General features: G+C 37.9%; 1 protein-coding gene across 4 annotated transcripts in view; it reads left to right on the forward strand.

Annotated features, from left to right (window-relative positions):
- Positions 1-16,748, forward strand: part of cdin1 (CDAN1 interacting nuclease 1) — a 54,187-nt gene that overhangs the window by 19,729 nt on the left and 17,710 nt on the right. For all 4 annotated transcript variants that reach the window (XM_041972911.1, XM_041972910.1, XM_041972912.1 and 1 more), the window contains 5 exons: positions 2,641-2,720; positions 3,088-3,137; positions 4,531-4,598; positions 7,057-7,122; positions 7,309-7,414. In XM_041972911.1, coding sequence (XP_041828845.1) covers positions 2,641-2,720; positions 3,088-3,137; positions 4,531-4,598; positions 7,057-7,122; positions 7,309-7,414 — 370 coding nt within the window. The remainder of the gene's footprint in view (positions 1-2,640; positions 2,721-3,087; positions 3,138-4,530; positions 4,599-7,056; positions 7,123-7,308; positions 7,415-16,748) is intronic.

The following is a 16,748-nucleotide window of genomic DNA, read 5'->3' on the forward strand; positions in this document are numbered from 1 at the left end:
CATGGAAAGAAGTGGGTTGTTTAATTAATAAACAAACTTGCAGAGGAGCTCATCAGTGTCAGAGGCAATAATAATTGTCATCCATTATGGTTTATTACAGTCCTCCCTCAACAAATGTTGCTATTTAATGAGGTTTCTCTATATTTTTTGTGTTTCAGATAATGACTTTTTCAGAGACAAGAGGGGTATTTACAAATGACACAAGTGAGCAATGAAGACTTGAGCCAATGTTGTATTAGTGTTACCTTGCTGTGTGAAGCTTATCTTGTTTTGGAGTTGCATATGAAAACAGTCTTGTGATTTGTTTACACTGGCTGTTTTCTTTAGCAAATCCCAATGGAGGCGTAGCGTTTCACATCTATTATTCTCCTCTTCTCTGTTCTTTCTGTTCAGATGTTGACGGTGTGATACGGTGCCTTAGTAAGAATTTATACCAACATGGGGCAATTACAGTAAATTTGGCGAATGTTTACAAGGTGCAAAGTTGTGCTGCAGGGCTTTGTTCTCTCTGTCTGGTGTTCTTCAGATTATGCTTTTTATTTTCCTGCACATTTTATGTGTGCGCCTGTGTCTGCCTTAAGTGTGTATTAAAAAAGGAAAGCTTGTGTGTTTCTGCGCTCTTGTGTGTGTATGTGTAGAAGAGAGGAGCTTTGGTTGTCATGGAGGTGTGCTGCTGTGCAAGGCGGGGGCGTCTTTAATAAATGTATGCTGATGTTGGAGGCTGCAACGATGCGAAGGATGCAAGGGCCCTGTTGTTATTTACTGCTGTGTTTGTGCACAGCAGCGAATCCTGGGCCTGCAAATGGCATTACAGCCCGTGATGAATGAGCATTAGGGTAAACTCATTTTAAAAGCATCCTGATTTATTAGCAGCCTGGCCTTCCATTTTCATCAGGTCAATGCTTGGCTGAAATTCCACAATGTCAGCGCCAAGGTCACCTCCTTATGGTTATTTTTAACCTAGTCGCTCAAAAAGAGCAGGGGAATGGCATCCTATCACTTATTATGGCCATCTACCAAAAATATCAAAGTGCTTTAGAGACAGGAGGGATAGAAGTCGAGTCCTAGAAGTGTGTTATGTGAGAGACCCAAATGTGGTGGTGGTCAGCCTCCAATTATGAGTGCTGGTAAGACAAGAGCTTTAATGGCTAACGTTTGCCTTTGGGGAGGTTTATTACAAGCTACTGTTTTGCAGAAGCAGCGTCAAATCTATAAAACGACCATTAGGAAGAGGGAAAAAAATCAATCAAAATGCCATTAAAGTGGAATAAGTTGCCAATATTGCTGATGTGGTTGTGGGTCCTTTGATTTTCCTTCAGATTATTAGGCACAGTCGAGTAGTGACTTTGTTAAGGGAAACCAGTGTTGTTGGGGAGTAATATGTCTCCTGGCTTCATAAAGTTTGCTGCCTCATATTTCCCACTTTATTGATTATCCATTATCATTTGTCATGAGGTGTCCTAACTCAAGGGGAAAATATAACCCTCTTTCTTCACCGCCGCCTGCTCTACACATGAGCATGGTATGGATCTGAGTGTGAAGGTACCAATCTCTGAGAAAAATGAGCAGCGAAATAAAGCACAACCCTGTGCCTTGCAGCTCTAAGAGGGAGCGTGGGGTTATGGGGTGGGCTGGGGGAGCACCAAGGCTGAGAGAGACTGAAAGAGAGAGCAGAGTGCAAAAACAAGAAGAAAAAACAAGCTATGGCAAAGAAAGAGATGATAGAAAAAAGGAAAAGAGGCAAGCTGAATGGGCTTTGTTCTTCTTCTATCCTCCCTACTTTTTATTTCGTCATAAGGTATATGAATGATCAAGCACTATTTGTCTTCTCTGTGGTAGTTTTATCAACAAGTAATGTAGATTAAAGAAGCGTGTAGGCGAGAATAGGGCAGAAATGAATGGTCTAAATGTCTTTCTGTTAATAAAATTCCTTAAACAAAGCTTTAATGGTCCAGAAGCAATCAAAGGATCGGCTATTTGAGGACTTTAAGCTTTTCTTCTTTCTTTTTTTTTTTTTTTCTTCTTCTTTTTTTAAATGAATTTTCAGAAACCATCACATAAATTGTCCTACATTTTATGATCATATATACTATAAGCATTTATGCAGATAAGCTTGCAGGCATCACCCATGCCTGACATCTGAATAGAAACATGCACTGTATTGTCTGTAATTCTGCAAGTCTGTCAGGAACGTGTGTATATATATCACTAAAATGGCGAGTCTCAACCATTTCGTCACACAATGATACAATCCATTTAATCCAAATCTTTTTAAGAAATGATTTAAGGAATTTTTTGCTGTTGCAGTAACAGCGAGTCAATCTGGCAGGCTTTCCTACTGATTTATAATGTTAGTAGAGCAAGAATGGGAGTGAGAGATGCAGAATAGTCTGCGTTCATAACAAAGATAAACTACATGAAGTGTCTGTGCTCTGGACTGAAACATTTATCTATGGAAAATCTGTATAGACTCTGTAATGGACAAGTGTAAAAATACTGTGACATGGTGAATTGCAAAATTAATAGGCTGTTTTTTGTCTCTAACATTATATTATGTAATGTTGAGGTTGTCTATTGAAGATAAGAATTAGATCTTTTGTGTTTTAATCTTTGTGATTTTTTCTTTTGTTTTGTTCTCAGCCTCCAAAACATTGCTTAACAGCATGCTGAAGGACCCATCACTAATTCCAGACCAAATATTGGCCAATAATATATACCAAGTAAGGGTTTAATGTTTTGTTTTTAACCAATAAAAGATAAACAAAGATCACATCATTCTTATTGTTGATTTCATGTTATACATGTTATTTTCCTTTTAAATTTGTCTTTATTTATTTATTTATTTATGGTTACCAAAGTGACAAAACCCACTTCTGATATGAGTTGTTAAATGTTACTTTTCTGTCTGCCTCACACACGCCATCAGCCATGTTTGCTGATGAGGTCACGTGACTGCCGGTGGTCAAGGCTGCCAATCTACCAGCATTTCCTGTGTTTTCCCGTCCCAGCACTGTAGGGCTTCTCTCAACTCCCTTACACCCATCCACCTTTTTGGTGCGCCATAATATTTCTTCCCCTTCTTTTCAGTGCACAATAAATGACTGCTGTTATGGACCACTGGTAGACTGCATCAAACGGTATCCTATCCCATAAAATTTTAAGCCTGAAATTGACGAGGAGCTATTGAAGGGGATGAGATGTGTCTGGCTTCACCTGACATAAAAGTTCTGCTTCACAGAGGAAGTGTTTCATCCTGTCTGCCATCCCACTATCTCCAATACAGGGCCTCGAATGCATTTGAGGGAAGAGGTGGAAGAGAGGATGGGCTTATCTAAATGCATCTCCATGTGCATTTAGTGTATCAAATCCCATGTTCTATGTTACAAAGAAGAATAATTTCCAAGTCTTATAGAAGGACAAAGCCAAATATTCTCTTACATATCTTTTTAATCCTTTTTAATTTGATTATATTTTTGATTAATTTAATTCTTAAGCAATCCAGCATCACAGGGAGTATTAGGTAGATCACTCCAACTCAACTCTTAATTTTAATTTTAGTTATTCACAATTTAGTTGTAAGCCCTTCCCTGTTAGCCTCAGATATCCCCATCTAACTTGTAGAGCCCTGACTATAAGAGAAGAATGGGAGTCCAATTTATTTCAGGGCGACCAGCTGGGTCACACACAAACTATTTCCTCAGGGACAAAACTTATTTGAATGATTGTAAATGTGCATATCTGCATGTTATTGTGTTTATCCAGGCCTTTTGTGTGGTGGGGCTGTTTTGTTCTGTTCAGATCCAGTCAACCCTATCACCCTTTTTTTCTTCCCTCTTTTTGCCATTCTGTTTCCATGCTCTCAGTGTCATCTGAAAGTCTGTTACTCTGCCAGAGTTTATAATAACCGCCCCACTGCTATTTGCTTTCAAAGACCTTTAGCCACACACAAAAGGAGTTGCTCTTCATGCATATGTGCTAATCGTGGTATAAGCGTATTAATTAGTCCATTTGGAGTCATTGAGTGTAATGTATTGCCATGAGAACATTTCTCTGTCTCTTGCCAAAAACAAAACACATGTGATATCCACAATATTTTTCTCTATGGCAGCAAGCATTGTGCATGCTAATTGAAAATAAATGGCTTTTATTTAGAAAAAAAACTATTCTTGAAAGCTTTTAATGAAATGAGCTGAGCACTAAATGTACAATAGTCTGTGCAATGTATTTTGGAAATTTGTTGTGAAAGCAGATTTAGCTTGACCTAAGCTTAGATGAGGTTATTATTTGCCATGATGAAAAAAGGCTTTCACTTGCTCAGTTTACCTTAATATCTTCCTTTTTTCATACGATAATTAATGCTACAGCTAAAATGTTTTTGCAGTTGGGTTGACTGTTTTAAATCTGCTTAATTGCATGCATGAGTTTATTCTCTGGTGAGTTTATTCTCTGGTTAAATTTTTTATGTGTTAGTAGATGTAAAATTACTGCAGTAGCTTCACTGTATGTTGGAATCCTTGACCCTTTTCTCAGTGCTATTGGCGAAGAGCATGAGGTACTGCTGCGTGACAAATTGAAGGAGAAGAACCTTTCATTCCTAGGTAAGCCATCTCTTGACATTCTTGTCACATTTTCTTAAACTCACTTTGAGTACTTTTGGTACTATAGCTTAGTATCATGGCCAAGACATGATTGATGTATTGGATGTTGTCTCCTAATGTCTTGCTAACAACCAAAAGCTTGTGTGGGTGTTAACAAACAAACATATGTTCAGTATGTAAATTTGTAAACTGTTTGAATTTAAATATTTGGTCCTATAAGTTTAATGCTCACTGTTCTGCTGGCAAATTTCTGTATTCTGTATTGAACAAATGGTGCATTGAACACACAGTGTATTCACACTGTCCAAAATACTTTTTAGAATTACAAATCTAAAAAATATTTAAATGAAAAAAGGGTCAAAGTGCAAAAAGTGTTAGTTCTTAACTTTCTCCCTTTTTCTCTCTTTTTAAATTTTTATTTATTTTTTGTGTTTAACAGCTATGTAACTAAAAATTGCATTTAAATATCATTTTTAAATTTTTAATAATATGCAGTGGTTAATAAAAATATGTTCTTTTACAATAACTGTAGTCTTCCACCTTGGAGTTTGATTAATTTTAGCTGAAGCAGCCTCCCAAGTACTCTTCAGTGACAGGCACTGTCTTTCCAAACTGTGAACCTCATGTTTGAGACAGACTGTCAAAGGCTCATGAGAATTTAAGTTTGATGAGGAAGTGGACTAGGTCTTTACACTATCATATGTTAAGGCCTTAAATAGGTGAACAAGCAATGGAGAAGTTGAATGTATTTTATGGATCATTGTCCTGCACAAAGCCTTCCCCAGTGCTGCCATTGCCACAGCTGAAGGAAATTAACTTCCTGAGACTGGTTGCATGATTTTAAATAGATTTTCCATCTAGCTTTAATTGAGAAGCTTCAACAGACTTATCCCTAATGGTAACAGCCCATACCAGTACCTTTTGCTCCACCTTGCTGGGAGCTTTAAGCTGCAGCAGTAAAAGATTAGTGAAACTCCTGCAAGCCTCACCAGGTTGACCTTTATTCTCCTCAACTCTGGTGCAGCCAGTTATGACAGAAATATGAAGCCACATACAATGCAAATTTTCACGCACTGCCATAGAAAAGTTAGTTGGATACAGTGATGTGTAACATCTGGACACTGCATGTAGGTTAAAGCTCTAGAATATGGTTGCTGAAGAGGATAATGAGTTCCTAGCTCATGTTTAATTTTGTTTTTTGAAGCCTGTCAATGTCCATCTTCTCCATGTCCATTTTTTCTATTTTCCCAAAATGACTGATGTTTTTGTTGTAGAAAAACAGTTGCTATTTTTCACCAATTGTTTCAACAGATCATTGGTTGTGATTGGTAGTATTTTTTTTTTTTTGTGAAATTACCCTCTTTATCTCATCTACTTCTCTGATAGCGTTACTTTATTCCAAAAAAATTCCATCAAAGTGGAGAATTCAGGTATGAGATTGTGGGATGGATTTTTTTAACCCTCCCTTCCTCCCGTCATCTTATCCCATCACCATCCCCAAGGTCAAATGAATGATGAAGGATAAAGTCATTCCCTCTGTCATTAAGACCATATCATTTATTTGGACATGGAGCGCTGACCTTTCTTCAGGGCTGTACAGAGAACTGTTCTAAAACTGTCAGAGTTCGAGGGGCACAAGGGCCACTGAAGCGGCCTCGCCCCATCTGATAAATGGATTGGAAATAAGCTACCCAACAGCAGGGATGGCCCATTAATTTTAATCAAAGCTGATGTAAAAGGCGATCAGAGCCACATGAGAATGTCAACAACCCAGTGGGTGTGAACAGAGGTTCTCATCCTGTGACACACACACATCTAGACCTACATTACCACATCCAGGATGCCCCTCTGTACCACGGGCCTTTGGTAGCCACACTGACCCCTCTCAGCTCTCTTTCTTCATCCTTGGCTGATGCTGCCTCCTCACCACCACTGACACTGCCACCCTCCATCTCCCTTCAATTCCCTTCCATGCCCCATTAGTTGTGCTTGGCTGGAGACAAAGAGGCAGGCCCTTGGAACTGAATGACCTGGTCAGCCCGAGATTTAATGGAGAAATCAGGTGTTGTAAGGATAATGGCCAAAGCATGCCAGAAGTCAAGGACAATAGCTGCAGCCTGCACAGGCAGGGGTCAGGCTTACAGAAGCTATAATGCCAACCTTGTGCTCTTGCCGTATATTTTATAAAGCCAAGCCAAACGGCAACCTGGAGCGCATAACGAGGGATAACAGGTTTTCATGCAATGGCAGCAAATATGTGGCAGATGTAGTTAATTGTTGTACTGCACTTGCTGTCCTCTACTGCTGTTTCATCTACTTTAACTTTTAAGAGTCTTTTACCAGCAGTCTGGCAAAAACAGACTGTGATTTATGTTCAAAGAGTTGCTTATTTTTTGGTGGATAGAAGTATTTCAAGGTAAAAGCTACATGTTAAAATTCTGCACTTTGTCCTCTGCAGATGAAAACCAGTTGAGAACTAGGGGTTACGACAAAACACCTGATATCATCCTGGAAGTTCCCATTGGTTAGTATACCAATTTATAAACATCAGTATTTATCTGAACTATTTTTCTAACTGGAGGCATGTTTTTGTCAGTTATTAAACATTTGTCTAAGAAGGTCTTTAAATAAAAATAAATAAACAGTAAAATGTTACTAGTCCCTTCTGGATTTTTCCAAACATGGCTGTGTGTTTTCATTCAATAAAAAGCTGTGGAGGGACACATTGTACATTGGATTGAGAGCAAAGCTTCCTTTGGAGATGACCACAGCCATCGCACCTACCTCAATGAACAGTTCTGGAGCTACTGGAACAGGTCAGCCTTTTCTTTATTTTCTAATTTTCTTTATTTATCTTTATAAGCCATATCACGATTTTCTGTTTAACTTCTCCGTTTGTTAACCACAAACCTCAGTCATTTTTGTCAGTATTATAAAAGTAAGTCATATCTCATCATAACAACGCTATCCACTTCCTCCCTGGCAAATGCTTCTTTAACCGCAGAATTCTACATGGTACATCTGGACATTACACTACTTCCGAATCCACTCCTGTTATTGGAGCCCTTTGCAGCCTGACTAGTCTGCCTGTGAGCTTGATTGTTTAGTAGAATACACACATTGTGTTGAAAGGGAAGCTAGGAAATGGGTGATTAATGCATCACATCTGTTGTCATGAGAACCTTTGGACAGCAACGAGCCTTAATGGTCTGACCGTGGTGAACCAGAGGTGTGTGCTTCTGCGTGTGAATGCACACAAACTGGTGAATGAACTGTAGAAATAACAACTAACTTAAATCATTGACACTTAAGAGACCATAGTTATTTTGCCCAGAGACATAATTTAAATATATATTAAATAGAATGTTTCAGGTTGGTATCATACATACATCTTTTTTAAAAGCTTTTTTGGTATTACTTTTCCCCTTAAAAGCTGCATTGGCCCTGCAAATTGGCTGTCAGGATTTTTTTTAATCAAATATCTGTGAAAAGTAAAAAAAAAAAAAAAAAAAGACATATTCACCCATTGTAAAAGACAAAGAAAATATTTACCATTACCCTCTGTGGTATATAGGCTTCATTCCAAACTGCGGCAGTCTAAGAGATTTGTGTATTGGCACACACACAGAGGATTGGTGGTTACTCACACATGTTTTTCACATCCCTGCCTCCCTTGGCACTGGGTCCCAATACCTCACCATGGCCCTGATCCCCATCAGCTGTGATGGCCAGCTGACATGTTGTGACATAGTGCTGGAGTGTCGGGAGGTTCCAGTCCTTGACTATGTTCAGAAAGAATCATACTGCCTCCTTTTCTGAGGTCTTTGTTTATGTTTCAGATGCAGTACTCGATTAGAATCAAATTTCTGAATCCATCAAGACTAAAAACATGGAAGTTATTTACAGTGAATATTTGTCATACAACTATGTCGCATGAGTTTACAAACTGGTACTTTTATTCTTACCCATTTAAACCTGATGCAGCTTATGTTTGCTTTTATCTTTTGTAAAAAGGTGGTGAAGGGTTTTTTCACTTTCTTTACAGGTTGAGAAATAAATGGACCACGAGACCACATGATTTTTCTATGAAACTCATATTACAGATGTTTTTTCAAACTAAACTTTATGTTTGAATAGGATAAGTCTGTTTATTATTAAATGTAAATATTCATTCTTTCTAACAGAACAGTCATTTTATTATCAAAGATGATTTATCCAGTATCACTAAGCAGTGTGTTAGTATGCCTTAAAAACCCTACCTTTCCCAGCACCCTTGTAAATTTTTATTGATATTTACTACTGGCATTTCAAAGTGTGCCTCATCTTTCGGTTATTGTTGGACCTTATGCAGTATCATCTGAGGTAAGTGTGTGTGCACATGTGCATGTTTATAGAAGGTTGTGGATCAAGGAGTGGTGCATTGTAGTCACAAAAACTTTAGAGACATGTCACAAGAGAGTGATGGGGTGACATCATTACTTTTTCTGACTTCTTACTTGGGTGTAATTTATAAAAGTGGCCCTGAAGGGTTGATCTTTGGTGTATTTGTCCCTTCATTTATTTCTCAAAGTCAGATTTCACTCCTTGACTTAAGGACCTTTAGTTTTCTTTTTGGTTTTCCTTGGAATTGCACACCAGTGCTTGTAATTACCTCATTGCCCCTGATTGACATTTCCAGTGATTTGCTTATTTTTCATGAATTCCCTGTTTGCTTTAACTGAACTGATTCACCCATTGCTTGTGTTAATTGTTCTTCAGTTGCCCTCAAGCATTGCAAAGTAAGGACATGTTTTTGTAGACAGAAAGAAAAAAAAAACATAACTAATTTTCCCTCCAAAGCCCTCACCAACTGCATTTATCATCCAAACAATAGTCTTGCCAACACACTAACCCTATAATGAACCCCTCTTCAGTGGAGTGAGGGGTAATGACGCTTCACCTACAATGCTCCTAAGAAAAAAAAAAGGGGGAGAGGATGGAAAAAAAATTGAGAAAAAAAACAGTCTTGTGCAGAATCAGGCAGTGCGTTCAGGCCCAGTGCCTGCATGAGATGGTGAAGCAGCAGCTATTGGTGTCTTCGAGCCATCAATCTTAGCTGGTGACGTTCCAGAGCCAGCGAGCCCTCTGCTCTGACGGATGTTCAGATAATTGAGTGATCCATCTCACCCAACTATCAGAGTTGCATAAAAATTATTCACCTGCTTGTGAATATTAAACACATAATGAGCCTCTTGTGTGTTTTAGCAGAAGTGGGTAAGGTTAAACACAGCATGTAATGAAATATGGACTCCTGTGTGGTATCACCTTAACTGTCCCTCCTTCATTATGGCATACTTAAATCATTTATGGCCATCCTGGCTCTTTCCATAATGCTGTGAGCGACAGCTGAGAATCAGCTCTTAGCCTAGAATTGTTGATGTCCTGATTATCTGTTTGTTCACTTGAAAAATGGCTGATTTAGCAGAAAAATTCATTTTACTTATTGTGACTAGTAATTGCAAGTTTTGACTGTTTGACAGAAATAGCTTTTCATTTTTGTCAATGTATAGTTATTAGTTTGAAGAGTTCCATGTAATACCTGTGATACATGATGGTTGTGCTAATATAGATGGATTTGTTCATTTATAACTTGTTCCCAAAGTCAGGACAGCATGTATCACAAGTTGTATTAGAATCTTAGAAGAAAATAAATTACACCAAAAACATTTATTGAATCACAAAATGAACATCTGACAACCATGCATGTGTTAACTTGGAACCCTGATTTTCTGCAGTCAAAAATTCCTCTTGGATGGCAGCGTTATTTCTGCTTTATCTGGTTCAGTGTTGCAGTCTTTTGTACGCCCATGTAATGATTCTCTAACCCATATTGTTAATCAACACAGTACCTCAGGTACACTCTTAAAGTTATCCTTTCAGTCTTTTTCAAGAGAAACTAAATTTCAAATGGACATTCCTTTATTTCATCATGTCTACAGATATTGTAAATGGGTGCAGTGATTTTAAAATTGTGGCCTGATACAGATGCCTGTGGAGATAACTATTTGGCTAATAACAAATAGTAATTGTTTGGACATTCATTTCTCTTTAATGCCAGGGTAAAAGTGAAATATGTGTTAATAAGAAAAAAGAAAAGAAAAGAAAAGCAAAAAAGTATTTTATCTTTTACCACACTATCTTGACTTTCTAAAAATTATTTCAAACAAATGTATGAAATGTTTTATTATAACCTTTCTCATAAATAAATAAAAAAATGTCAATCATATGAGAACATCCTAGATTTTGCTCACAGTCAATGTGTTTATGTAGCTCCATCTTTAAGAGATGTGAAGTAAATATAACACCATAATGATGGTGCATCTTCTTTTCACTTATTCAAAAAACATTGAAAACACTGCATTTTTTTCCTTAGAGAATTTTTATTGTGCTCCATGATCTCCAGTATCTTAAGGTCATCATCCGGTGGAAAAACTCCTGGCCAGTGATGTAATTTCAGAACTGGCCCGGCTGCTACTGTCCAGCCAAATCTGACTGCAGTGGTTCTTTTTTAATGTATTGAGTTTGTATGTTTTATTCTTTTTTGTTTGGTTGTTTCATAGCTTTCCTGCATTTTTTCTGTGTAGTCCACCCATTATTAACTTGTCAGATTTTTATGTTCTTTTTGGCCTTTAATTTCCATTTATCGTTTATATAACTAGAGGGAGTCATAGTTATTAATCAAAAATGCATTTTTTTTTAAACTGAACAAAACGTGTTTCTACTATAACATAGTAGATTTAATGGGTAAATTTAGCTCCATATTTTCCCTATTCCACCTAAGCAGACACAACCGGCCGCCTGCGTGAAAATGAGCTCGGATTTCTGCTCACCCCCTCCCAAAGTAAATCAGCTGTGCAATTCGTAAACGGCAAATGTGTCAGAGTTGAAAATGTTAGCACTCTTAATGGAGGCTTGAAAAGGTTAGATCTGATAAAAAGCTGTCAGCCGTCCACAAAACATGATTTATAGCAAAATAATGGGACAGTATGCCTCATTTCTCCCTCATATGAAATGGGGGTTAGGAGTTTTTTGGTTTGCCATTATACATGACCACTTGAAAATTTGTTGAGACATGTATTATGTTTCTTCTGGCTCTTTTGTTTGAGTCATTTTGAAAGTCTCACCCTGTTTTGTATATTTATATCCTGTAATTACTAGCTAAAAATGATCATCTTCCAAAAACAAACTGTATTGATCTTAAATCAGCTCTGTCCTTGCATGTGCTTTGTTACACACTATCATGTAGCGTAATGAAAGCAATGCTGTATCGATAAGGAAATCATGATTCTGAAGATTCAGCAGACTGTTCATGCAGCATCACTAAGCTGCTTTCTGACACGCTGTCTAATAAATGGACAGAAATGAGATTTATGTGGTGTTTTATATTAGTTGACACCATTGCAATTAGACATCCTCAGTTCTTTGTGAACTTTTTCCAATTTTATCCAGAACTCTGTGCTGTGGATTTTACAGATGAAATTGCAGGGTAATTCTGTTGTAGTCTCAGGACGTCACTCAATTTGCACCATCAAATTAATTTTTTGATTCACGATATTGTACATGGCTGTCCCTTTTTAAATAGATATGTCCATCATTTTTATTGAACCTTCCAACAAAGCAATGGCAGACATGTTTAATTAGAAGAGTGTAATGATACAATGTGTTCTAGATGCTCGTTTTTAAATTAATATGACTCTACTTTTACTGTAACTTTAAGAAAAAACTGAACATTTTGTTCCTTATTTAATCTCAGAGGTGCAGTTACTTTTCTGTCATTTGACCAATCATAAGTTCTTCCTTTCTTCCTGTATGTGGACATAACACTCCTATAGTATGTCTGAGTGCCTGAAAATTGGCAACTTATAGGGTTGTATGTCATGCAGTAGTAGAATAAAAATATTAAAAGCCTCAGCAGCAAAGACATCAAAGAGCTAAAGCAGATAGGGGATGTCACCTGAGAGAGGGGGCCCACAGGCAGTGGCTGCTGCTGATACAATGTGGCTGGACATTACAGGGCCATCCCTGAGGACAGGTGCTAGCGCTTCTGGGGTGACAGTGTGACACCTCTAAGACCTGTGCCCTGCCTTGCTTTACCTCAGGTTCCTGTCAGAGATGTGCACAACAAAAAAAAAATTCCATAAAAGTAGTTGCCTATAGAGAAGAGCTCATTCTCACAAAAATCATAGTGACCTCATATTTGAATGAGGTCACCTTATATAAGCACTTACTAGCTAAATATATTTTATTTCGCAAAATGAGCTTCTCCCTTGTGTTGTATTATTATTTTTTAGTATTTTGTTTCTGTTGTTTTATTTACTTTCCCTTCATGCTAATTCCTCTTGTTTGTATTTAAAAAAAATCTTAATTTTTCCTGGTAGAGTGTCAGTGTCACTTCTGACATAGTCTTCTGCTTATTTATAGTAATGGATGCCCCATGCAGTGTAGGAACGTGGCTTCCTTTATTGTTTCCTTTGTTATGACATCCTCCCATAGAATATTCCTCAACTAGAAAAATAGCTATGCACAGTGCTGGCTCCTTTAGGGCTTTGCAAGTGTTTGTTTTAGGGCATAGCAGCATACAGAAGTGCAATGCTGGCAACTTAGAATATTAATGGCAAATGACAAGCCAGCTCTGATGCTTCAAGGATTTCATGCTTTTAAGGATGCACATTTGGGTGCATTGTTTAAGGCGTCTGGGGTGTGATCCGCACTCTCAGGTCTGCAGCAGCCTCAGGATTTAGCTCAGGTTAAGCCTCCATGTCTCTTATTTATTTTAGTCGGATGGTATGTGTGCATTATCCGAATTTGTCATTTACCATTGAGTGTAAGAGCAGCTTTGACATGGCAGCTGTGTGTATAAGCGAGGAGCAGGACAGACGGCGGCACCCCAGCGATATATACCCCTCCTCCTGCCTCTCTGTTGCCTGTGACATTGTGAGATGGAGAGGAAAGCCTCAAGTAAAATGAGGTGCAAGCATGTCTACTTTGTGAATTCCTGTTTTGCCATGGAACTTTTTAAAGATGAACATACATTTTTTTGTCAGCTTTCACGATGTATGTCATCAGAGTTGCAGAGACCCCCCCCACCCCCACCCCCCTTCATTTTTTCAGTTTTGCTGCCTTTTTTCCTCTGCATTGACCTTCTGTATTTTATTCCAGAGAAAAGGCAGCAGCATTTATCAAAAGCATGGCAAGGAATGGTCATGGAATAGAAAGGCTTTTTTGGAAGCAGTCCAACAGGAGAATTTCAATGGCTCTCTGACCTCTTAAAAAACATTCTGGTCTATGTTAGCCTCAGTGTGGTGTTAAACTTCCAGTAATATTTCTTTGGCTTGGAGAAAACTGGATTATCATATATGAATTTACCACCTGATCAGGACCAAATGTGTTGGTATGTATTGGTCCGTATTGCAAAATTTTCACTATAAATATTTAAAGATTGTACAGTGACTAAATTTCCCATATGCACTTCCCAACAGAGACAAAGAAAGCATCTGCTATAGCATCATCTCAACATTTAGTTAGTGTTTTCCTATGTCTTCATATGTGATGATATCCATGTTTCACATCTGGCTACATACATCATCACATCCTGTACACGCATCCTATATTTTCAGCACTGTTCATTCTGCCACAAATGCCTGTGTTAAGGAAGGAGGGATATCAAGATGCTTTACTACACCAGCTGCCATGCAAGATGCCACAATTTTAACACTATTCTGCACAATGTTTCACACAGACCTTTTTCTTTTGTACTTCCCTCTTATTTTTTGTGCATCAGTTGTACACTTGAAGCTCACTGGCAAATGATTAGAGATTGGATATAGAAATTCATGGTTAGGATACAAAAAATGTTTTTTAAGCATTTAATTTCATGCAACTCCACACTGCTTTAAAAGCATCTCATTGCTTATGCCTGGAGGGCTTATTCATGCCTTAACTTTACTGCCGAGGTTGATGGTGGAGGCCAGGAGTTATCAGGCGATTTTTCCAGTGTCTTCCAAAGGTCTAAGAAAAGCATTCAGACATGATAACAGTGTCTTGTCAAGGAGAATTAATAAAATGTGTTGCAAAAATTAAATTTATTTACTTGTGGAAAATAAAATTTGATAAACTGAATAAAAGAAAAATGGTCTTGAAATGGGGACTGGTATTTTGTGGAGAGAAAGAGCTTTCATTTTTCTGTGTTAAATAAGGGAGTAGCGTGTATTTTAGTTCTGGATGACTTCATGACATGGCAAGTGTTTAACATTCTTTTGAGGAGATTGCTGCTTCTATATTTTTTGTTTGGGGCGAGGGTCTGAATTATTGATTTTGCTGATTTAACTTTTGTTTTTCTGTGAGTAGCATTGCCCAATATACTCTGTAGGTTATTCTGAATTAATATAGTCTGGTAATTAAATGTAAGAGCTGCTTAGTTTTAAATCCATGCAATGATTTGTATAAGCTGGAATTTAATGGATCTGTTTAGGCAGTTTATCTTAGCTTTGGTTTATATGTTGGTAAGCAATGCCTGTGTGCTTGCGGGCACAAAAAGCAGTAAACACTCTTTATATTTCAGACCAAAAATAAATAGAATATTTTTACTGAAGCCAAGGAAACAATGCTTCATATTTCTGGCTTTGTGTTTAAAGAGCAGCTCTGTGTGTACCAGATAATGTGCTGCTACTCATGGTCTGTGGAGGCCCATCAGTCACAATGTGAAGCTGGTCGCTTGTGATAAGTGGTTCCTTATAGATAACCGAGACAGTAGGCTTCTTTTTATAGGTCCACTGTCCCTCACATAACCTTGTTTTTTTGGCCCCCATACTCATGCTTGCTTCCTTTTCTCCCACTGATTTTAGCTTTTTTTTTTTTTTTTTTTTTTTAGCTTTTTGCCTTTTTGTTTTGCGTCTAATGTCCTTTTAGTTTTGTTAGTTCGTAAGTATTAAGCAGCAATATGTGTGTGTGTGTGTTTTTTTCCCCCTTCAAATCCATCATTCTAAGTGATGATTAAGGAGTGTGTATTTTTCTGCCTGCCATAAAACACATAATGTTGAAATCTATATTGAATTTTTAGTTTCAGTATTAAAGACTTGCATGATGCCACTGAGCGGATGTAATTTTAATCGAAGTACCATAACTAATCTAAATACAGATGGAGAAGTACCGGTTTTGGTAAACTTAGTTTCATTTAACCATATTCATTCACTTAACTGCACTATTGCCAGAAACAGTGAATGCGGCACAAGCACATCTCGGTTTTTTCTACCTGGCTTGGCATTTTTTAAGAGCTTCGTCAGGACCTTCCCCCCTAGCATCTTTGTTCCCAGGGAGGCCTCTCCCTCTCCTGTCTCTGGTTTGAGTTTCACGTCTCTCGGCAGTCTGATTGCCTGATAGCTTAAACATATCTGCCTGCCTATCCTTTAGTGGGAGTGTGTAATCAAAGACACATGAGGAGCCTGTGTCCAAGTGGTGACCTTCTGATTTTGCTCATCAGTTCTGGGGGTTAATATACAAGATCCATTAGGTCAAGAGATTTGTCTCCTCAAACTGTCAGGTTTCTAAACTATTAGAAGAAAAAATGTGTTGAGCCATCAAGTCCTATTGATATTCTAAGAGTAAAACAGTTTTTTTTCTACTTTCTTGTTTTGATAAAGCTGATTTGTTTGTTTCTGTATTGTGTTTTTAATGACCTTTGAGAAGCAAACTTTGTGACGAAGGCTGAAAGAGTTAAAGTAATTAAATGATCCAGATTCCAACTGTGTCTGCTGTCGATCCAGCGTTTCATCATGAGCATAAAGTTAAAAAACGGACGCAACCCAACACTTTTTCTTTGGACTGATGTAAGATAACCGACGCATACATTTCTCAGCAAGTGAAATATAAACTCTTCAGAATTTGGGGCTTTGACTGCTCCCTTTTGAGTAGCGAGCTCAGAGATGCCAAAGAAATGGTTTTTCTCATTTTGAGTGACATCTGTATCAGCTGGCACATTCGCACCATGAATCTTCTGCCACATTAAACCCTGAATATGTCTCTTCAATGATAGTTGTGCACTTTAAATGACCACTCTTATTTTTTGTAAGGGGTGTCTATGTGTCATGAAGGTTACGAGGGAATGGGCAGAAA

This window comes from Melanotaenia boesemani, chromosome 20 (genome assembly GCF_017639745.1).
Source record: "Melanotaenia boesemani isolate fMelBoe1 chromosome 20, fMelBoe1.pri, whole genome shotgun sequence".
In the NCBI taxonomy this organism is placed as follows: Eukaryota; Metazoa; Chordata; class Actinopteri; order Atheriniformes; family Melanotaeniidae; genus Melanotaenia; species Melanotaenia boesemani.